Source organism: Arctopsyche grandis, chromosome 2 (genome assembly GCF_051622035.1).
Source record: "Arctopsyche grandis isolate Sample6627 chromosome 2, ASM5162203v2, whole genome shotgun sequence".
Classification (NCBI taxonomy): domain Eukaryota; kingdom Metazoa; phylum Arthropoda; class Insecta; order Trichoptera; family Hydropsychidae; genus Arctopsyche; species Arctopsyche grandis.
The window spans coordinates 8,988,818-9,004,965 of NC_135356.1; the positions used below are offsets into that span (position 1 = coordinate 8,988,818).

General features: G+C 32.4%; 3 protein-coding genes across 5 annotated transcripts in view; 2 read left to right on the plus strand and 1 right to left on the minus strand.

The window, feature by feature from the left end:
- Positions 1-10,578, plus strand: Gk1 (Glycerol kinase 1). Of its 3 annotated transcripts, XM_077446266.1 has the most exons (11): positions 78-173; positions 3,796-4,027; positions 4,098-4,286; positions 4,369-4,519; positions 4,967-4,977; positions 5,876-6,010; positions 6,238-6,486; positions 6,561-6,730; positions 8,468-8,603; positions 8,690-9,573; positions 9,925-10,578. In XM_077446266.1, exons 2-10 carry the CDS (start codon positions 3,797-3,799, stop codon positions 8,963-8,965), a joined length of 1,548 nt encoding a protein of 515 aa, XP_077302392.1. In that variant the 5' UTR covers positions 78-173; position 3,796; the 3' UTR covers positions 8,966-9,573; positions 9,925-10,578. The 3 variants fall into 3 exon arrangements, with proteins under 3 accessions (XP_077302391.1, XP_077302390.1, XP_077302392.1); XM_077446265.1 differs by lacking the exon at positions 4,967-4,977 and having other exon boundaries at positions 1-173; positions 5,874-6,010; XM_077446264.1 differs by lacking the exon at positions 4,967-4,977 and having other exon boundaries at positions 1-173; positions 5,874-6,010; positions 8,690-10,578.
- The window catches only part of LOC143922874 (uncharacterized), a 22,725-nt gene continuing 13,912 nt past the window's right edge, over positions 7,336-16,148 (minus strand). The window contains exon 6 of the transcript XR_013261658.1: positions 7,336-7,640. The gene's annotated coding sequence lies outside the window, so the exon portion shown is untranslated. The remainder of the gene's footprint in view (positions 7,641-16,148) is intronic.
- Positions 13,737-16,148, plus strand: part of LOC143922876 (D-3-phosphoglycerate dehydrogenase) — a 5,138-nt gene continuing 2,726 nt past the window's right edge. Inside the window, exons 1-2 of the mRNA XM_077446267.1 lie at positions 13,737-14,165; positions 15,432-15,572. Coding sequence (XP_077302393.1) covers positions 15,441-15,572 — 132 coding nt within the window. The 5' untranslated portion in view covers positions 13,737-14,165; positions 15,432-15,440. The remainder of the gene's footprint in view (positions 14,166-15,431; positions 15,573-16,148) is intronic.

The following is a 16,148-nucleotide window of genomic DNA, read 5'->3' on the forward strand; positions in this document are numbered from 1 at the left end:
AGTAGCATAAAAAATATTGAAAATTTCAACACTTACACACACATTCAAGTGTGTACAATGTCCGCCATATTTCTGACAGTCGTTTAGTGGCTATCACACGATTAGGGTCTACTGTCACTAACATCAACCTAAACACGTGTCACCTTCAATATAAACTACAACACCATCGCCAGGTGATTACTATCCTCCAACTTTAAACCTAACTTTTAACCTAAAAACTACGTGAAATAAACTGTCATCTATCATAACAGATGTGTTATATCAGGCTCAAGGTCTTTTTTAACCGAAATCGATCCTTGACATAGAAGCCAAAAAAATACACCTTTCACCATATGTCAAAATCGTATAGCGAGACATTGGTCCTAAATATGGTTCTACCTTGCCCATTATTATGATAAATATTTTAATAATATTAAATATTATATTCACTAATTCAAAAGCAAGCATGGTCTAAGATTATTATATTTTTTTTTATACAATTTTTGATAATTTCTTAATTACGCGTCTGTTATCATTTGACGTACAATCCAAAATGTTCGACATGTCAGTATTGCCATTACATAAAAAATCGTTTAAATGTGTCATTTTTCATTTATCATTTTAAATCATTTTTCATTATTACGTATGTATGTACGGTTCGGTGATTACTAGTCAAATGTGAACCGGTCACAGGACAACCGGTCGCTCTAGATCGGTCACACGTGATCACCCGTCACACTAAAACTGGTCACGAGAAAACTGGTCACACCCTAAAATCGGTCACGAGAAAACTGGTTGACCGATTTTAGGGTGTGACCAGTTTTAGTGTGACCGATCTAGAGCGACCGGTTGTCCTGTGACTGGTTCACATATGACTAGTAGTCCATTTATCGTATGTACCTGTATTGAGTACCTAAAAACCAGTTACCCAGACACCAGGTTATATTTTGAAATATGTATATTAAGGTGACCATTCGTACTGATTTTACCTGGACTATCGGTTTTTTGGGTATCTGTTCCGGTAAGTCGTGAGATACCAGTTATACCAGTACATTTTATGTAATATTATTTTTTTATCTAATAGTTTGGTAAATATACAAAGTCTTCAGCGAAAAATATTGATGTCTCCTACAAAAATATTGGCAAATTAGTCAAATGTTGTTTCCATTTATCAGGAACAAATGCACCATCCAAAGGATTTTTTACTTTGCTGAACAATATATTGTCCAGTGATAAAACGAAATTCAATTTTGAAACCTTAAAATGTTTGCTAATCACTTAGTATAATTTTAACTAGTCTTGTGTAGAATTTTATAAAGGCCTTAAAGAAAATGAATTCATCTTTTCATAAATGTGCGTCCATGATTATTTAATCTTCGTTTAAATAATTTAAATGGTCACCCCAATGTATACAGACTTTCTGGAAATCAATTAAATTTTAATAATATTTCATAATTTAATTTTATAATTAAACATTGCGAACATAGTGAAATATATATATATATATATATATATATATATATATATATATATATATATATATATATATATATATATAAATATATATTTATTATAATTCTATAATTCTAGAACTATGTATATTAATTTAAAATTCAACTAGTCGATGTGGCCAGGCAATGTTTGAAATAGCCGGACTTCTTTTAATGGATGCTTCGGGCCCTGTAGTTAATGACGACTTTGTTAATTGACAAACAGCGATTAATAATAACTGATTAGTGTGCAATAGTAATTCCCCAAGATCAGATTCACATTAATAGTAGTTGGTAAAACTTGAAATATCATCATCATTTTTACAAAGAGTTATATAAACCCAGAATGCTTCTCATCCGGTTCCCGGAACGATGCACTAAAAGCACTAAATAGTAACGCACTTTCGAGAAGTCATAATTTTCAAAGGCGCTCAAAAGTAACTTACGAAATATAATTCCACAAAAAAAAGGTTAACATCCTCGGATAACATCCAAATACCCGTTGTAGTTTTTTTATGGAATTCTATTGCGTTAGTTCTCCTTAAACATCTTCGAAAGTTTGGTTGTCTCGATAGTGCAACTATCACGAGTGCATTTTTCCGGTCACCTTCCCATCCATAGCAGCAGCTACATCAGTCGTAATCGACAAAAGTTTATGTATTTTTTGTATTGGAAGTTCTGTTTGATATTAATATAAAAGACTTGAATGAATATTCATACATACTCTCGTTTGTCCCTTCATCGGTAAAATTGTTACCAATTATTCTGTAACAGACATATCTTGGAATCCCATTACAATAAATACACATAGCTGTGTGATATCAGTGACATCCGTCGATTCGTCGAATTGCAAGGATAGTGACCTGCGTTTATTAATATTTTATTTAATTAACTGTTTTAAATTTCTACTTGTTCTATGCATAACGGTGTTTCGCGACAGTGACAATTCTTTAATGGAAGAAATTATGTCAGATTTATTGTTTAAATTTTGAAAAAACAAAATTGAGTTTACATTATAAGCAATATCATATGGGGGATGGAAAAAATCATAAGGAAGTAATTTATATGAAAGGGAAACAAAATGTATCCACTTTTGTAAATTGACCACGGAAAAAATTGTACTGTATACATATATTATAATAATAATAATAGCTTTTATTCCAGACGATGGAGAAAATAGTGCAATCCCCAACGCCCATATAAATAATATATTTTTTTGATTTTTAAATGCTTTTTATTATTAATAAATTATGTTCACAATACATCTTATATCTATTTTAATAGCTACTGATCTACTGATCATTTTCTACTTTACAATTTTATTTTATTTGGTTAGTAATCATAGTATTATATTATTCTAATGTTAATGTACAGCATAATAGGAAAAAGAGCTCAAAAACCTATTTACAATAAATAATATATAGATAATAAAAAAGTATTGAAAAATAGTAAACAAAAAATAAATATATAAATATTACTAATAATAAATAATAATAATAATAATAATTAAATGTCTATTCAAGGCGTTCGGTGGAATAGTTCCATCCATCGAACATACAATGAAGAATGTAAATGAGAAGATGCGGCAGCAAGACGATAATTATGCGATAAAAATGTACGAAGACGTAGAGAGGCCGCTCTCATCTTGAGAATGGCTTCAAAGTGAGGCACATGCCCTTCCACAAACATTTGCGACGCGCTGCAGCTCCTAGGTAGCCCGAAAAGAGCACGGTAGCAGTTGTTGTATTGTACCTTTATCTACCTCATCGTCTCCCGCTTGTATCTGCTCCATAATTCATCAGTATAGAGGCTAGTACAAAAGGACATAAATAATTGTCTCTTAACCTCTACACTGGAGTGGAAAAACCAGCAGTCTAGCCAGCATATTTGCCCTTACACAAATAGCTCTTCTTTGTCTTTCGACGTCACGGTCATCAGAGAGATCCTCCGTCAGCAGGTGTCCCAGATACTTGACTTCCCTAACGGTTTCAAGATTACGCCCATCTAAAATAATGTTGGGGACGAAAAGAGGACCTCGACCGTATCGGAAAATCAATACCATGGCCCACTTATGAAACCGGACAAGTTTTTTTCTTGGCCACCCCTGGTATATTGAATGTTAATTTTTCCCATTTTAAATCACGTGCGTGTAATGATTTACAGCAAATAATTTTATGCTCCTAACGACACTCGTTCTTTTTTTTATCACTCTTATATGATATTTGGGTTAGATTAGATTAACAATAATTGTTCAAATATACTTACAAGTTTTCCTTTGACGGAATACTAACTTCAAAACATTACATTGATATCTATTTCTTTCTAGAATGAGTATGGGTCCTCTTGTAGGTGCTATAGATGAAGGGACATCGAGTGCCAGATTCATCTTATTTAAAGTCGGCTCGTCTGAAATAATAACATCCCACCAGATAGATTTGAGCTACATGTCGCCGCAGGAGGGATGGCTAGAACAAGATCCAGTCGAGATTGTAAATGTCGTCAACCAATGTATAGAGCAAGCATGTATAAATCTCGAAAAACTTGGAGGCCAAGTAAAGGTTTGTAACCAAGTCATATTCCATCTTCTGATATGTGCGTACATATTATTCATTATTGTTTTGCTTTCAGGATATTGTCGGAATAGGAATAACGAATCAACGTGAAACGACCGTGCTATGGGATAAAAACACTGGAAGACCGTTATATAATGCTATTTTATGGTCCGATATGCGCACTACGACAACAGTCAATTCTCTGCTGAGTTCCATACCGCTAAATCGCGATAAAGACTTAAATTGTGATCAAGACTATCTGAAGGTGATAGAAATTTGCTTATGAGTGTTTTCAAATTTCTTATACAATATATAAATTCATTATTTACTCTTTACAAAATTTACAGTCGATTTGTGGACTGCCTCTGATCTCATACTTCAGTGCTGTAAAAATACGCTGGATGATAGACAGTGTACCAGAAGTGAAGCAAGCTATTCTTGATGACACTTGCCTATTCGGAACTATTGACACCTGGCTCATGTGGAACCTCTTAGATAGTATTTACTATGATTACCTAATTTCATGTTCTCAGTAATTTCAGTGCCGAGATTATGTTTCTAGTCATTACTCGAATTTTAACCCTTTGCCCGCGGCAATAAATATAGCACACAAGCCCTGTACGCGGCACCTTTTTCGCGAATTTGGCAATCGAGTTTTCGACCTTAAATACAGATTTTAATATTTACTCAAGTAACCAGATATGATAATTAACACATAAAGTATTATTTTAAACAATAAAATACATAATATATCTCGTAGCTATGGATTAATTGTCAAATAATCATTCTTCATAATTGTATGAAGACGTGACGTCACTTAAACGAGGTTTCAGTATGGTTCCACAAAAGACTAATGTTGACTGGTATATATTCATTTTAAGCAAATTGAATAGATGGCATTCAACTCTCAGTAATATATTCAATCAATTTAGAACCTTAAAAAAGTTGAAATAGGCGTATATAAGCCTCAAAATCCCGTGCAAAGTTCAGAAATTCTATGGATGGCAGCCGCGCTACAGACTTGTCGCCCAAAGCTTCCATAGAAGACGGCCGCGGGCAAACAGTTAAATAATGCGCATTTTAGTTTTGTTCACTATCTTTTGATTTAATATGTAATTTTGAATTGAATCATTTTATACGCTGAAATATACGAAAAATTGTATTAATTCTAATCCATATACACAAGTGCATACCTGGCTTCACAGTCGAGATATGTTCGTGGAAGGCGAAATACCATACAATTCCAATGGGATCAGTTCCAATTATGTACATATTTTCAGATTTCTCATTGTTTTGTCTTGCTTTTTACTTCTTTTTACAGTTTTTTTTTTCAATTTTAAAGAGTTTTGCTATCAAACGCACAAAATCAAAACTAAATTTACTGGCTAGATTCAATATACACATTTTGACAAAGTTTTATAATATAATCGATTTCAGAATCATTACTGTTTAAAATAATAAGTCGCATCAAAGAATTTATTATACAATTCGGTCATACATATTTCCCAATGTGTGTATTTTTTGGCTGTCAATCAAAATTCAGTTATAATTTTAAAAGGTTATTATAGATACAAAGTGAATGCAGTATTTGTGTAGTTTTGTAGTAGGACATATAACTTCATACGTTCTCTTAATTGTTCTGCTGTATCTTATCTGTCTTCAACCTAATAGCTTTACTAATAATGCTTATATAAATGTATATTAATGTAAATTAACACGATTGAAAATATTCACGCCATGAAACTTCTTTGAGCTGGAATTTCCATATTCCGATCCCTTGTTCTTTAATTTCACTGTATTATTATTATATTATGCACATACTAATGCTACATTCGAAATGTCGCTTTTTCAGAGGTGCATGTAACTGATGTCTCTAACGCATCTCGCACAATGCTAATGAACATTATGACCATGGAATGGGATGACTCTCTGCTTCGCTTTTTTAACATCCCAAAGTCATTGCTGCCTGAAATAAAATCCAGCGCAGAGGTAGTAATGATTCTTAAAAAAACCTTCCTAAAATTGTTTTGTGCTTTTATATGTATTATATCATATTTAGAATATGTTTACCTTGTACAATGGTAAGATCTTGTTGTTGCTTTGTGAAATAAACATTTTGCGGACTGTATTTTTTGCTTATTGCGATTATATTTGCGTCGATCTGAACTCTAGGTTGAATCCCTGTACTTAGAATGAATTGAAGCGTTTACTTTCAGGTCTATGGCCATATCACAGATGGTCCTTTGCAATCGATACCCATATCTGGATGTGTGGGTGATCAACAAGCCGCTTTGGTGGGTCAACGCTGTCTCCGAGAAGGTGAAGCTAAATCTACTTACGGAACTGGATGTTTCATTCTTTACAACACCGGTCCAACCCCATATTTCAGTTCTCATGGATTGCTGACAACAGTCGCTTATCAAATCGGTGCAAAGGGAAAACCAATCTATGCACTCGAAGGCTCTGTACGTCTGTCTTGTTATGGCTAAACATGTGGAATGTATTACAGTTTTGATTTACTCTGTGTCATAACTTTCAGGCTGCCGTCGCAGGATCTGCTTTCGATTGGCTTCGGGATAATTTGCAAATAATCGTAGATGTGGCCGAATCGCAGGTCATGGCTGAGAATGTTTCCGAACATGGTAGCTGCGTCTTCGTTCCGGCATTCAGCGGCCTCTTCGCTCCATATTGGCAGCACGACGCTAGAGGGTGAATATATACAGTATACTCCCGATAATTCGTGCTAATTGTGGGAAAGGATAACACGAATAATTTAAAAACGCTTGAAATGCGTTAAAATATTTTTAATTGATTTAAATTCAATTGATAATTTCTTCTTCACATATATGTTCATTTGTAGGCAGCGGCATAGATTTTTAGTTCCATTAATACTAACCACCGAGAGGTTGCCAGGTTCTCTCCTGTGGGTTGACTGATTGAAAAGAATTCATTCTGAGTATTATCTGTAGTGCTGTTGGTCAAGTCGGTCGTTTCCAATTTATCTAATTTCATTGTTGAAACGGTTTCTCATAAAATTGGCTGAAAAACTATCCTACTCATTGTGACACCACTATTTGTGTATGATTTCAAAAATGTATACAAATATGTATGTACAAGTTTAATACCAGAGGCTACCTTAAGAGGGCTGTACATCCGAAACCTTAATTTTGTTGCCGTTCCTTTCTTCGATATACATATATATTGAGTGAATGCGACAATATATATATTGAGTGAATGCGACAGTTTCGCTTCGACCAGATAAATACATATTTTAAATCGACAAAATCGAGGTTTCGTATTCTTCTATTTCCTCTTCCAAAACTGGACCAATTTAAAAATAAATCATCATCGGTATGAGAAAAATATTTTCTGTGCAACTATGCGCGTATTTTTTTTTTAAATCGACCGTTAAATAAGCACGCCGGACTCTTTTCGTGGGTGTAAAAAAGAGTCGATTTTATAGATGTTTGGTAGCTCCTAGCTCATAAAAAATAAAACGATAGATGCATCCCAATAGTGGATATCCATAGAATATTAAAAAATAATTTCTCTAGTGCCATAATTGAGGAAGGGAGAAGTCTAATACGTTTGTATGGAAAAGGCACTGGTGTCCAGCCCTCTTAATACAGCATCTTGAGATATAAAAAGTTAGTCCATCCGCTATGCCACCTTTGCTAAAGTATAAATAAAGCTTCTTCCTCGTTTGCTCAATGCTGAGCACCGTGGTTATTGATGCCGTCTGGAATTTTAAGGACGTTACGCCACCACTCCTTCAAGTTCTGTGCCAAGTTGAAGTCAGTTCTTTGGTCTGACCATCTCTTGGGATACCGTCCTTCCCTCCAGCGTTACGGTGACTACCAGCCTCTTCAGACTCTCCATATTCTTCTTGGCCATATGACCAAAGTAGGAAAAAACCATTTCCTACAGAGTTGTGAAGAGTCTTTCTTAGACTGCCAGCTCTCTAAGAATCCGCATACATCGTCAACATCACATTTCGAATACATCTAGAATGTCCCTTTCTCTCTTTTTCAGGGTCCATGTCTCGATAAATAAATATGTATATCGAAATCCCTGATACCTAGTCGTGAATCATGTTCTAACCACTTCTTAATGATCATTATTTTCATGACCTTGTAAATTTGCCATTTATTCACATTTTAAGAATCCAATAAACCTCTTTCTAGATTTAGAAATGTTTCCTTTCACAATAGAATGAGCTAACCTATGACGGGTTAGTATGGTAATATTTTATTAATGAAATATGACATGGTTTGCATAAAATTTTTGCTACCATAAGGCAGTCATTTGTTTTCAGTATGTTTTATTTTATTCAAAATACTAAAACAAGTATTTTTCCCGAATTTTTTGAATGCCTTACATACTGTCCTTCCAAAATATGTCAAATACCATTATTATATTAAAACATTGTATATTTATTTTACTTAGGGTTATATGTGGAATGACCGAAGATACCGAAGCTGGTCATATTGTGAGAGCCACTATGGAAGCTATCTGTTATCAGGTTAAAGATATAATACTCGCTATGAACAAAGACTGCGGAATAACCGTGAAGAATTTGAAAGTATGCCTTTCTTTGCACGTTTACACATGAAATTAGGTTCTATTTAAATATTTTTGCTATACAATATTTGTGATTTGTACGTGTAGGTGGATGGTGGTGTGACGGCGAATAGTTTACTTATGCAGATGCAAGCCAACCTCGGTGGATTCAGTGTCACCAAAGGTGGTCTTGCCCAAAGCACGGCCTTCGGCGCCGCTCTTGTAGCTCAATGGGGTGTCGGCCTCGGCGATGAAAAAAGCAACCTGATAGTCAAAGACGGAGAAACGTTCCTACCTCGGCTAACGAAAGAACTCCGAGAAAAGAAGTACGACGAATGGAAGTTGGCCATTTCCAAATCGCAAAATTGGACTACCAACAATTAATTAATTAATTAACCAACAATTAAGCGTCACGTCGATGTTGAACAAATATATTATTTTTTTTATAGTTGCATTAAATAAAAACATTAAATTGCATATTTATAGAATAATTCGTAAAGAGACTTGTAGAGTGACCTTGTACCTTTGGCTTCGGGGCGCACACACGGGATATATTTTTAGGGGTGGTCCAACCTAAGAAGACAGAGGTTTGGGATTAGCTTAAACGATAGCATGAGGACAATCGAATTTGAATATTTATTTTCTTTAACCCTTTGAATGCTGATCGTCGTTTTGCTGACAAGTCCATCGGCCGATAGGCGTTGTATTTTGAGCATGTACAAAGTAAACAAGAATACTACCCGCTAAACCTCGCCATGTAGAATTGAAAAATGCATTGAAAATGGGTCGTGTAATCCGTGTCATTCATTTGTCAACGTTTATAAAGACGCGTTTGCACCGGATTTCTGAATTTATAACCATAGCAGAATTACCCGATGGAAATCTCTAACTGCCGAGTATTTTAGATTGTGAGCATTTAACAACAATGAAGAAGATGGAACTAGTTTTGGAAAAATACATTCATCAATACACTTTATTTTATATAGCAAGGGGTGCAGCTCACGGGATCGAATGTGAAATGCACGAAAAAACAAATATCGGAAGGCAAAGATCGAAAATCGAAAGATCTTAAGTCGAAAGATCAAAAAAAAGGGTGCATGGTAAACGGTACATACTCACTTAATTTGCGCGAGCAGGATACAAGAAGAACAGGCTTTTCCTCCCGTATTCTGCGCGCGCATATTAACACCTGTTCCTCTTGTTCCTGTTGTATCCTCCTCGCGCAAATTAAGTGAGTATGTACCGTTTACCATGCACCCTTTTTTTTTGATCTTACGACTTAAGATCATTCGATTTTCGATATTTTTTGTTACGTGCATTTGACATTCGATCCCGTGGGTTAGACCCTGTTGCAAGATATATTAGAGAGTCTAAAAACACCTTTACAAAACTCGAAATCCTCAGAATTGGATTTCTAAATAATTCTAGTTGGAAATGCTGGCGAAATTTTCAGCGTTGCGGGCTTTCAACAGAAAAGATGTCAGCACTCAAAGGGTTAAACAAAAATTAATAATATATTGATCAATTCTAATGGACTGCTCCCTTGTGGCTTAATTTGAAAAACTTTAGCTGTTAATAAAATGCAATATTTTAATAGACTTAAACGATGCACTATTGTTATAAACGAAAATTTTGATAGTAAATCATAGATATATGTATTTAGATATAACATAGATGAGGCATTGCAAATAAATTTGCTAGGAGAAAGCGGACCAAACAACGGGAGAGGGGGGGGGGGGGGGTGCAAGGGTATGAATGAAAAGAAAACCTTGTAAATTGGGAAGGAAGGCAAAAATGACAATCGACTTAGAAGCCAGCTACCTACTGAAAGAGTGCACTTTTTTGCGTGCACTCTTCAAAAGGGAGACAATTTTTCGAGCGTCAGGCTCCATCTATGTGAATCAGGGATATCATCAATAAAAACTTGTTAAATTGTTACTAGGATTTATGAAGTTTATCACTTTTTTCTTTTTATTTATGTTTGTCTTTGTCTAGGTGTTGTTCAAATGGGCTTTTCCCCTTTCGTATGTATTTTATAATTATTAAACATAAATTTTGATTAAAAATTTCGATGTTTATACAAATTTCTCATTGATAATTAAACAATAATGATGTATGGATAGAAGATTTATAAATTATGCTGACGATATTTTTAATCTTCCTAAAATGTGTTCTACATTGCCTTCAACATTATTTTTACGAAATATATACATCATGTAGATATATTTTTAAACGAGCATTTTTATTTTCTCAGATAATCCTGTTAACCTATAAACGTATCTTATTTTATTCATCAGTCAAAAATACACAACTAAAATTTGAAACATGATAAAACAATTTTTACTTCTAATGAATTCGATTTGTGCTTTGAACTCTTGATATAATATCTTACATATGTATGTTTGAACCTTGAATTGATCCTAACTTTTATCAGAAAAAAAGTCGAATGTTCAAATTATCAGAATAGTGATAGCGAACTAAATTCATATGGGTTTTCGAATCGTTATCGTATATTATTACTAAATTGTATGTAGACATCTGTACATGCTTCGATTCGAGAATCTTGCCTGATAATTGTTTTAAGCTATAGTAAAAAACAGGTTCAATTGGTTTCAACTTGTAATGTCGACTTGCAGAGTGAACAGGTTACAGTCGTTTGTATGTAAGCACAATACATTCAGAATATAATATATGTAAATTATACACAAATATGTATATACATACGTACATATGACCGTATGTATCAGATAAGATATTAACCAAATTTTTTAAAATCATTTAATAATAAATAATTTAAATTACACACAAGATAACCTTTAAAACTTTGATACTTTGAGATAAATTAAAATTATTCGTAAACATCATTAGTGAAAAATTTAATTTTGATACGAATACAATTTTACGAGACTATAAAGACTGACAATATATCCTCGCAATAGTTATTTATCGTATTATCAGGAATTTACCTTCATATTTAATCATCTATAGTTTATTTACTCTCGATATACAATATTTTAAATGGAGAAATTTTTAACCCATTAAAAATTTCAACTACATATAAATGTATCAAAACACTATTTTGATTGTATATGTATATACATTCGTTTCCATCGATTTTACCGATTATATTTCAAAATCATCGTAAAATGTTATAATGATACAAAAAAATATAATTTCCATAGCTGATATTTGTTACATCATGTCTAAAGCATACAGATATGTTTAGCCAGCAGTTTGGCTTAGTGATAGCGTATATATTTAGCATCACTGAGGTCATAGGTTCGTGTCCTCGCCACTGCCGGTTAGATTTGGGGGTTTTGTGACTCCAAATCGATCGTTTCTCTATCAGAGTTTGCCAATTTTATCTGATCATTGCTGAAACGGTTCCTGAAAATTGGTATTAAATCTAATCCTGTTGTCACAAAAATCTGCCTGTGTATAATTTGTATTAATTATACACAGTAATCTGAAATCCATAGATGTCACTATGATTATTATTTCTGATTAATTGTTATATTCTATATATTCTGATTGTATATGTATGTATTACTGTATTTCTGATTTCTGATTGTTTATGTATTTCATTAACGTACACCCGTCGCATTGGAGCAAATCTGTAATGGCGAGTGTGTATTGATTTGTGACAATAAAATAAAATATATATGTACAGCCGTGGACAAATGTATTAGGCCACTTGTAAAAAATACTTTTCATCCAAAATACGTATTTTGAAACAATACAAGAAAATCAGAGAGCAGCGGCTTCTTTCAGTTCTTCTTTCTGATCCTGCAACCCTGTAATCCAGCTTCCATCAAATGTCTTATTACGGTAAGTGAAGAAAATTTTGAATTTCATTCCCTTTTCACTTCTCCAGTTAGCTCAGAAGGTCTATTTTTGGGATTTTAAAAGACATGGTCGTTAAACTGAAATTTCGACAGTGCTCTCTTCTACATTCTTCCTGTTTTTGAAAAATTTTTCATAGAACCAATCTCACTGTATCCATTTAATATCGAAGCGATAATTTGGATGGAAATTTTATCTACCTTGACCTTTGAAAATGTTTTAAAATAATCTGCCCTGTTCTCTTCACTCAATTCCCGTGTTTTTGGCATTTTTCAATAAAAGAAGATGCACTTCATTTAAAAAAAAAACAGTAACCTTAACGTTCGAAACACTGATTTGTGACAAAAAGGACAATTTCGTGGTTTTTTTTTTTAATAATAAGCAACCCAAAGAAGAGAAAATAGTGTTAAACAATAGAGGAATTCTTAGTATGCTTAGTGGCTGTTTCAAATACCCGAATATTTTCAGTCAAAGCATTTTTTTCAAGTGATCTATTATAACATTTGTCCACGGCTGTATATATTCAAAATTTATGATAATGAATGAATGACAAAACTGACGATTAGATTTGTTGTGTACATTCTTACTTATCAGCGCGAGGAAATTCAATGGTTTACATAATATTTGTGTGAGGTTGCTTATAAGATTTTTACGAAAAACTTTTCATTTAGGCAGAGTAATTTCTTTGTAAAAACGTATCTAATTAAAAAAAAATTGTCTTCTTGTACATTTGTTTCATAGTAGTATTATTGTAAAGTCTGAAACTTTTCTGATAATCTTTTTAAAAAATAATCACTAGCGAATGGACTCTTATTTTTATTTTTATTTTATTTATTGAAAAATCAACAGACAACAAGATGTAGACATGCATAAAAACAAAGAGTAAATATATAATATATATAAAATCCGAGTCCAATTACAGATTTTTACAAAGATAATTAAATGAAAAAGGTAAATACAAGATAAACAAATGAAAAGGAAAAGAATGAAAGCTATAACACGACTAAATAGCACATTGCATTACTAAACTAAAGTATTAAAATATTGCTGGTACTATATCTGCGCCCGTTGCAGATATATTACCTGCAAGTAGCCAATAATTCGCAGATATAGTACCTGCAAATAGCCAATTATCCGCAGACACAGTACCTGCAAATAGCCACAACCATTAAAATATTGGAAAAAGGTTATAAAACAGAATAGAAGAAGAAATGGATCAATTGGTCAAGATTCTCTTGATGTTAGTCCTGAATTGATGTAGGGAAATACTGAACAGATCAACCTTATCAAACCTCAATAATAAAAATTCCAGCCCGAAATTATACAACCCTTTATTAGGCAGTTTGAAACACTTTTTCCCACTCAATAAAATGTTTATAAATCGAAAAATCGTCGTAAAAACGGGAAAATACATTAAATATTTTCGATTATTCCTAAAATTGCTAACTAAATTCTCAGAGGATTCCAACTTACTTTCATGAAAAACGTTTATCAGTCAAACAATGACTACACGAATAAAAAAAAATCTAAGCTATCACTAGAAACGAAGACAAAAATATATTCTGTATGCGTGTATCGTATCGAGATCAATCTTCTGCGCAACCCAATTCAACTGGATCGGGCAAAGGTCTACAGTTTGAGAGCTACTGAACCAACAACATGGGCTCTCATATACGTGGCGTTGACGAAATTAGTATAGAAACGACTGTCGTCGCAAGAAGGCTTCTGTGTCTACTCACGTGTAAGAAATTCAGCTAGCGTACTTTTTTATAAATGTATTTTTAAATTACATACCTATATTTTTGCGCAATTTAAAATACAAAACATAATTTCATTACGTTCACAAAAAATACCATTACGACTTTTATAAATTATTTACAACCATTTTTTGGAATAACTTTTGGAAAAAATTATCAAACATATTAATTTAAGTATTTTTTGTTGATTTAATAAAAACACTTTCAACTTTTGTTAAAAAAATATATTTTATTTGTAACTTTTCATAAAAAAAAAACTATTTTTGCCGGTTTCATCTTGTTCTTTTAGCCATTCAATGACCTGTTGCGATTAAATATAACTAGTTCTTATAGCATCAATCAGGTTCTGGATCGAAATTCAATTCTTTTACCTGCATCGTTCAGGCTGCTGTGGAATCCTTGAATCTTAAAAAAAATATATACACAAAATAAAACAAACCGGTTACGTAAAGAGAATGCAACAAAATCAACACACATGCACTACGAAATGTGAGTTGCTCCGCCACAGAAAAATGTCGTGAAAAAATAGTTATTTTATATGTTTGACTTATTTAATATTAATGCTATACAAGCTAGAGTAATTATTGCAAATTTGTTTTTCGATGATTAATTTTATTGAAAATTTACGATTGTGATTATGAATTTTTATTTTGATGTATTTATTTTGTCTTTTTGTTTTTTGTTATATATTATATTTTTTTTATTATTTCATAATTTTTATCATATTATTATTCTTATTATTTTGATATTTTTATTATACTGTTATTTCTATTTTTTTTTTTTCTTTTTGTTTTCTTTAACTATCTTACTCTATTATCATTTTTGTTTCTTATTTTAAATGTTTGAGCTTTTCTTTTTTTTACCTATATGTGAAAATTATTAATGGTTTACTTAACATAATTATATTTTTTTACTATCAATCTATGTAACTTAATAAACTGTAAATTTTCCAAATAAATAAATAAATATATCTAACAGTCGGTTCTAATCTTTATACTTTTCTGAAATAATACAAATCAACTTTTTAATCGTTGTATGACCCAGTAACTGTTATAAATTTTGATTGTTGTAAATACAAAGCGCACTTCTATGTACATTTTTTCAATCTTATACTAACCAAATAGCTTATTGCGATTGGCGATTTAATTAAAATAACAATAAATTTATCAACACAGCAGCGAAACTGTTGGATTGTTTACTCTGCATGTTTCTAATTTTTCCAGGTAAATATGTTGTTTTATTAATTACAGTGATTGAAGATGATTCCCATTATGTCAGTGTTGATTTCTGATGCTGTTGATAGCAGATGTGCCGACAAATTGGAAGAAAATGGAATTGCAGTCACCATCAAGACTAAAATGCCCAAGGCTGAACTTCTAGAAGAAATTAAAGTATAAATATAATGCGTATATAATTATTTCAATCATTTACAAATTATACTTTGTACTCGTTTGAATGATTTGACTTGTTGATAATTGTGAAAAATAGATAACAAATGTTCCAATTTTAACATATATTTATTTCATCATGATTAGGTATATTCCATGATGATGATAAGTTGCGATTAGAACGTCCTAGTTGTTTGAACGCCAGTATTGTTGACGTTGAAATGTAACAGTTGTTTGTTTAAGTGTTCTTCTCTGATGCAATGATATACTGATGTTTCGTACATATTTGAAAATATGCTATGAATGCGTACAAATGAATATATAGAAATCAATCAAATGACTTTATTTCTAAAATAAACAGTTAAATAGGAGATTTCCATTTACGTATTGATTATAAATTTGAGTAATTAATTTTACATTATGAGATTTCAGTATTAATTCTTCCATTATTGCTTTTCTCCAATCTCACAATCTGCATCCACTGTATTTTGCATACATACCAATTACTTTAATTTATGTCCATGATCGGTTTTTTTTCTTTCTTCTACACTTCATTGTATTTACTAACACACTTTGGAA

What these genes read in the sequence shown, in the direction of transcription:
- Gk1 (XM_077446266.1), top strand. Translation starts at nt 3,797, where the DNA reads ATGAGTATGGGTCCTCTTGTAGGTGCTATAGATGAAGGGACATCGAGT. An exon ending in GTGATCAAGACTATCTGAAG is followed by an intron (nt 4,287 to 4,368) that starts GTGATAGAAATT and finishes CAAAATTTACAG; the next exon opens with TCGATTTGTGGACTGCCTCT. An exon ending in TAACCGTGAAGAATTTGAAA is followed by an intron (nt 8,604 to 8,689) that starts GTATGCCTTTCT and finishes TTGTACGTGTAG; the next exon opens with GTGGATGGTGGTGTGACGGC.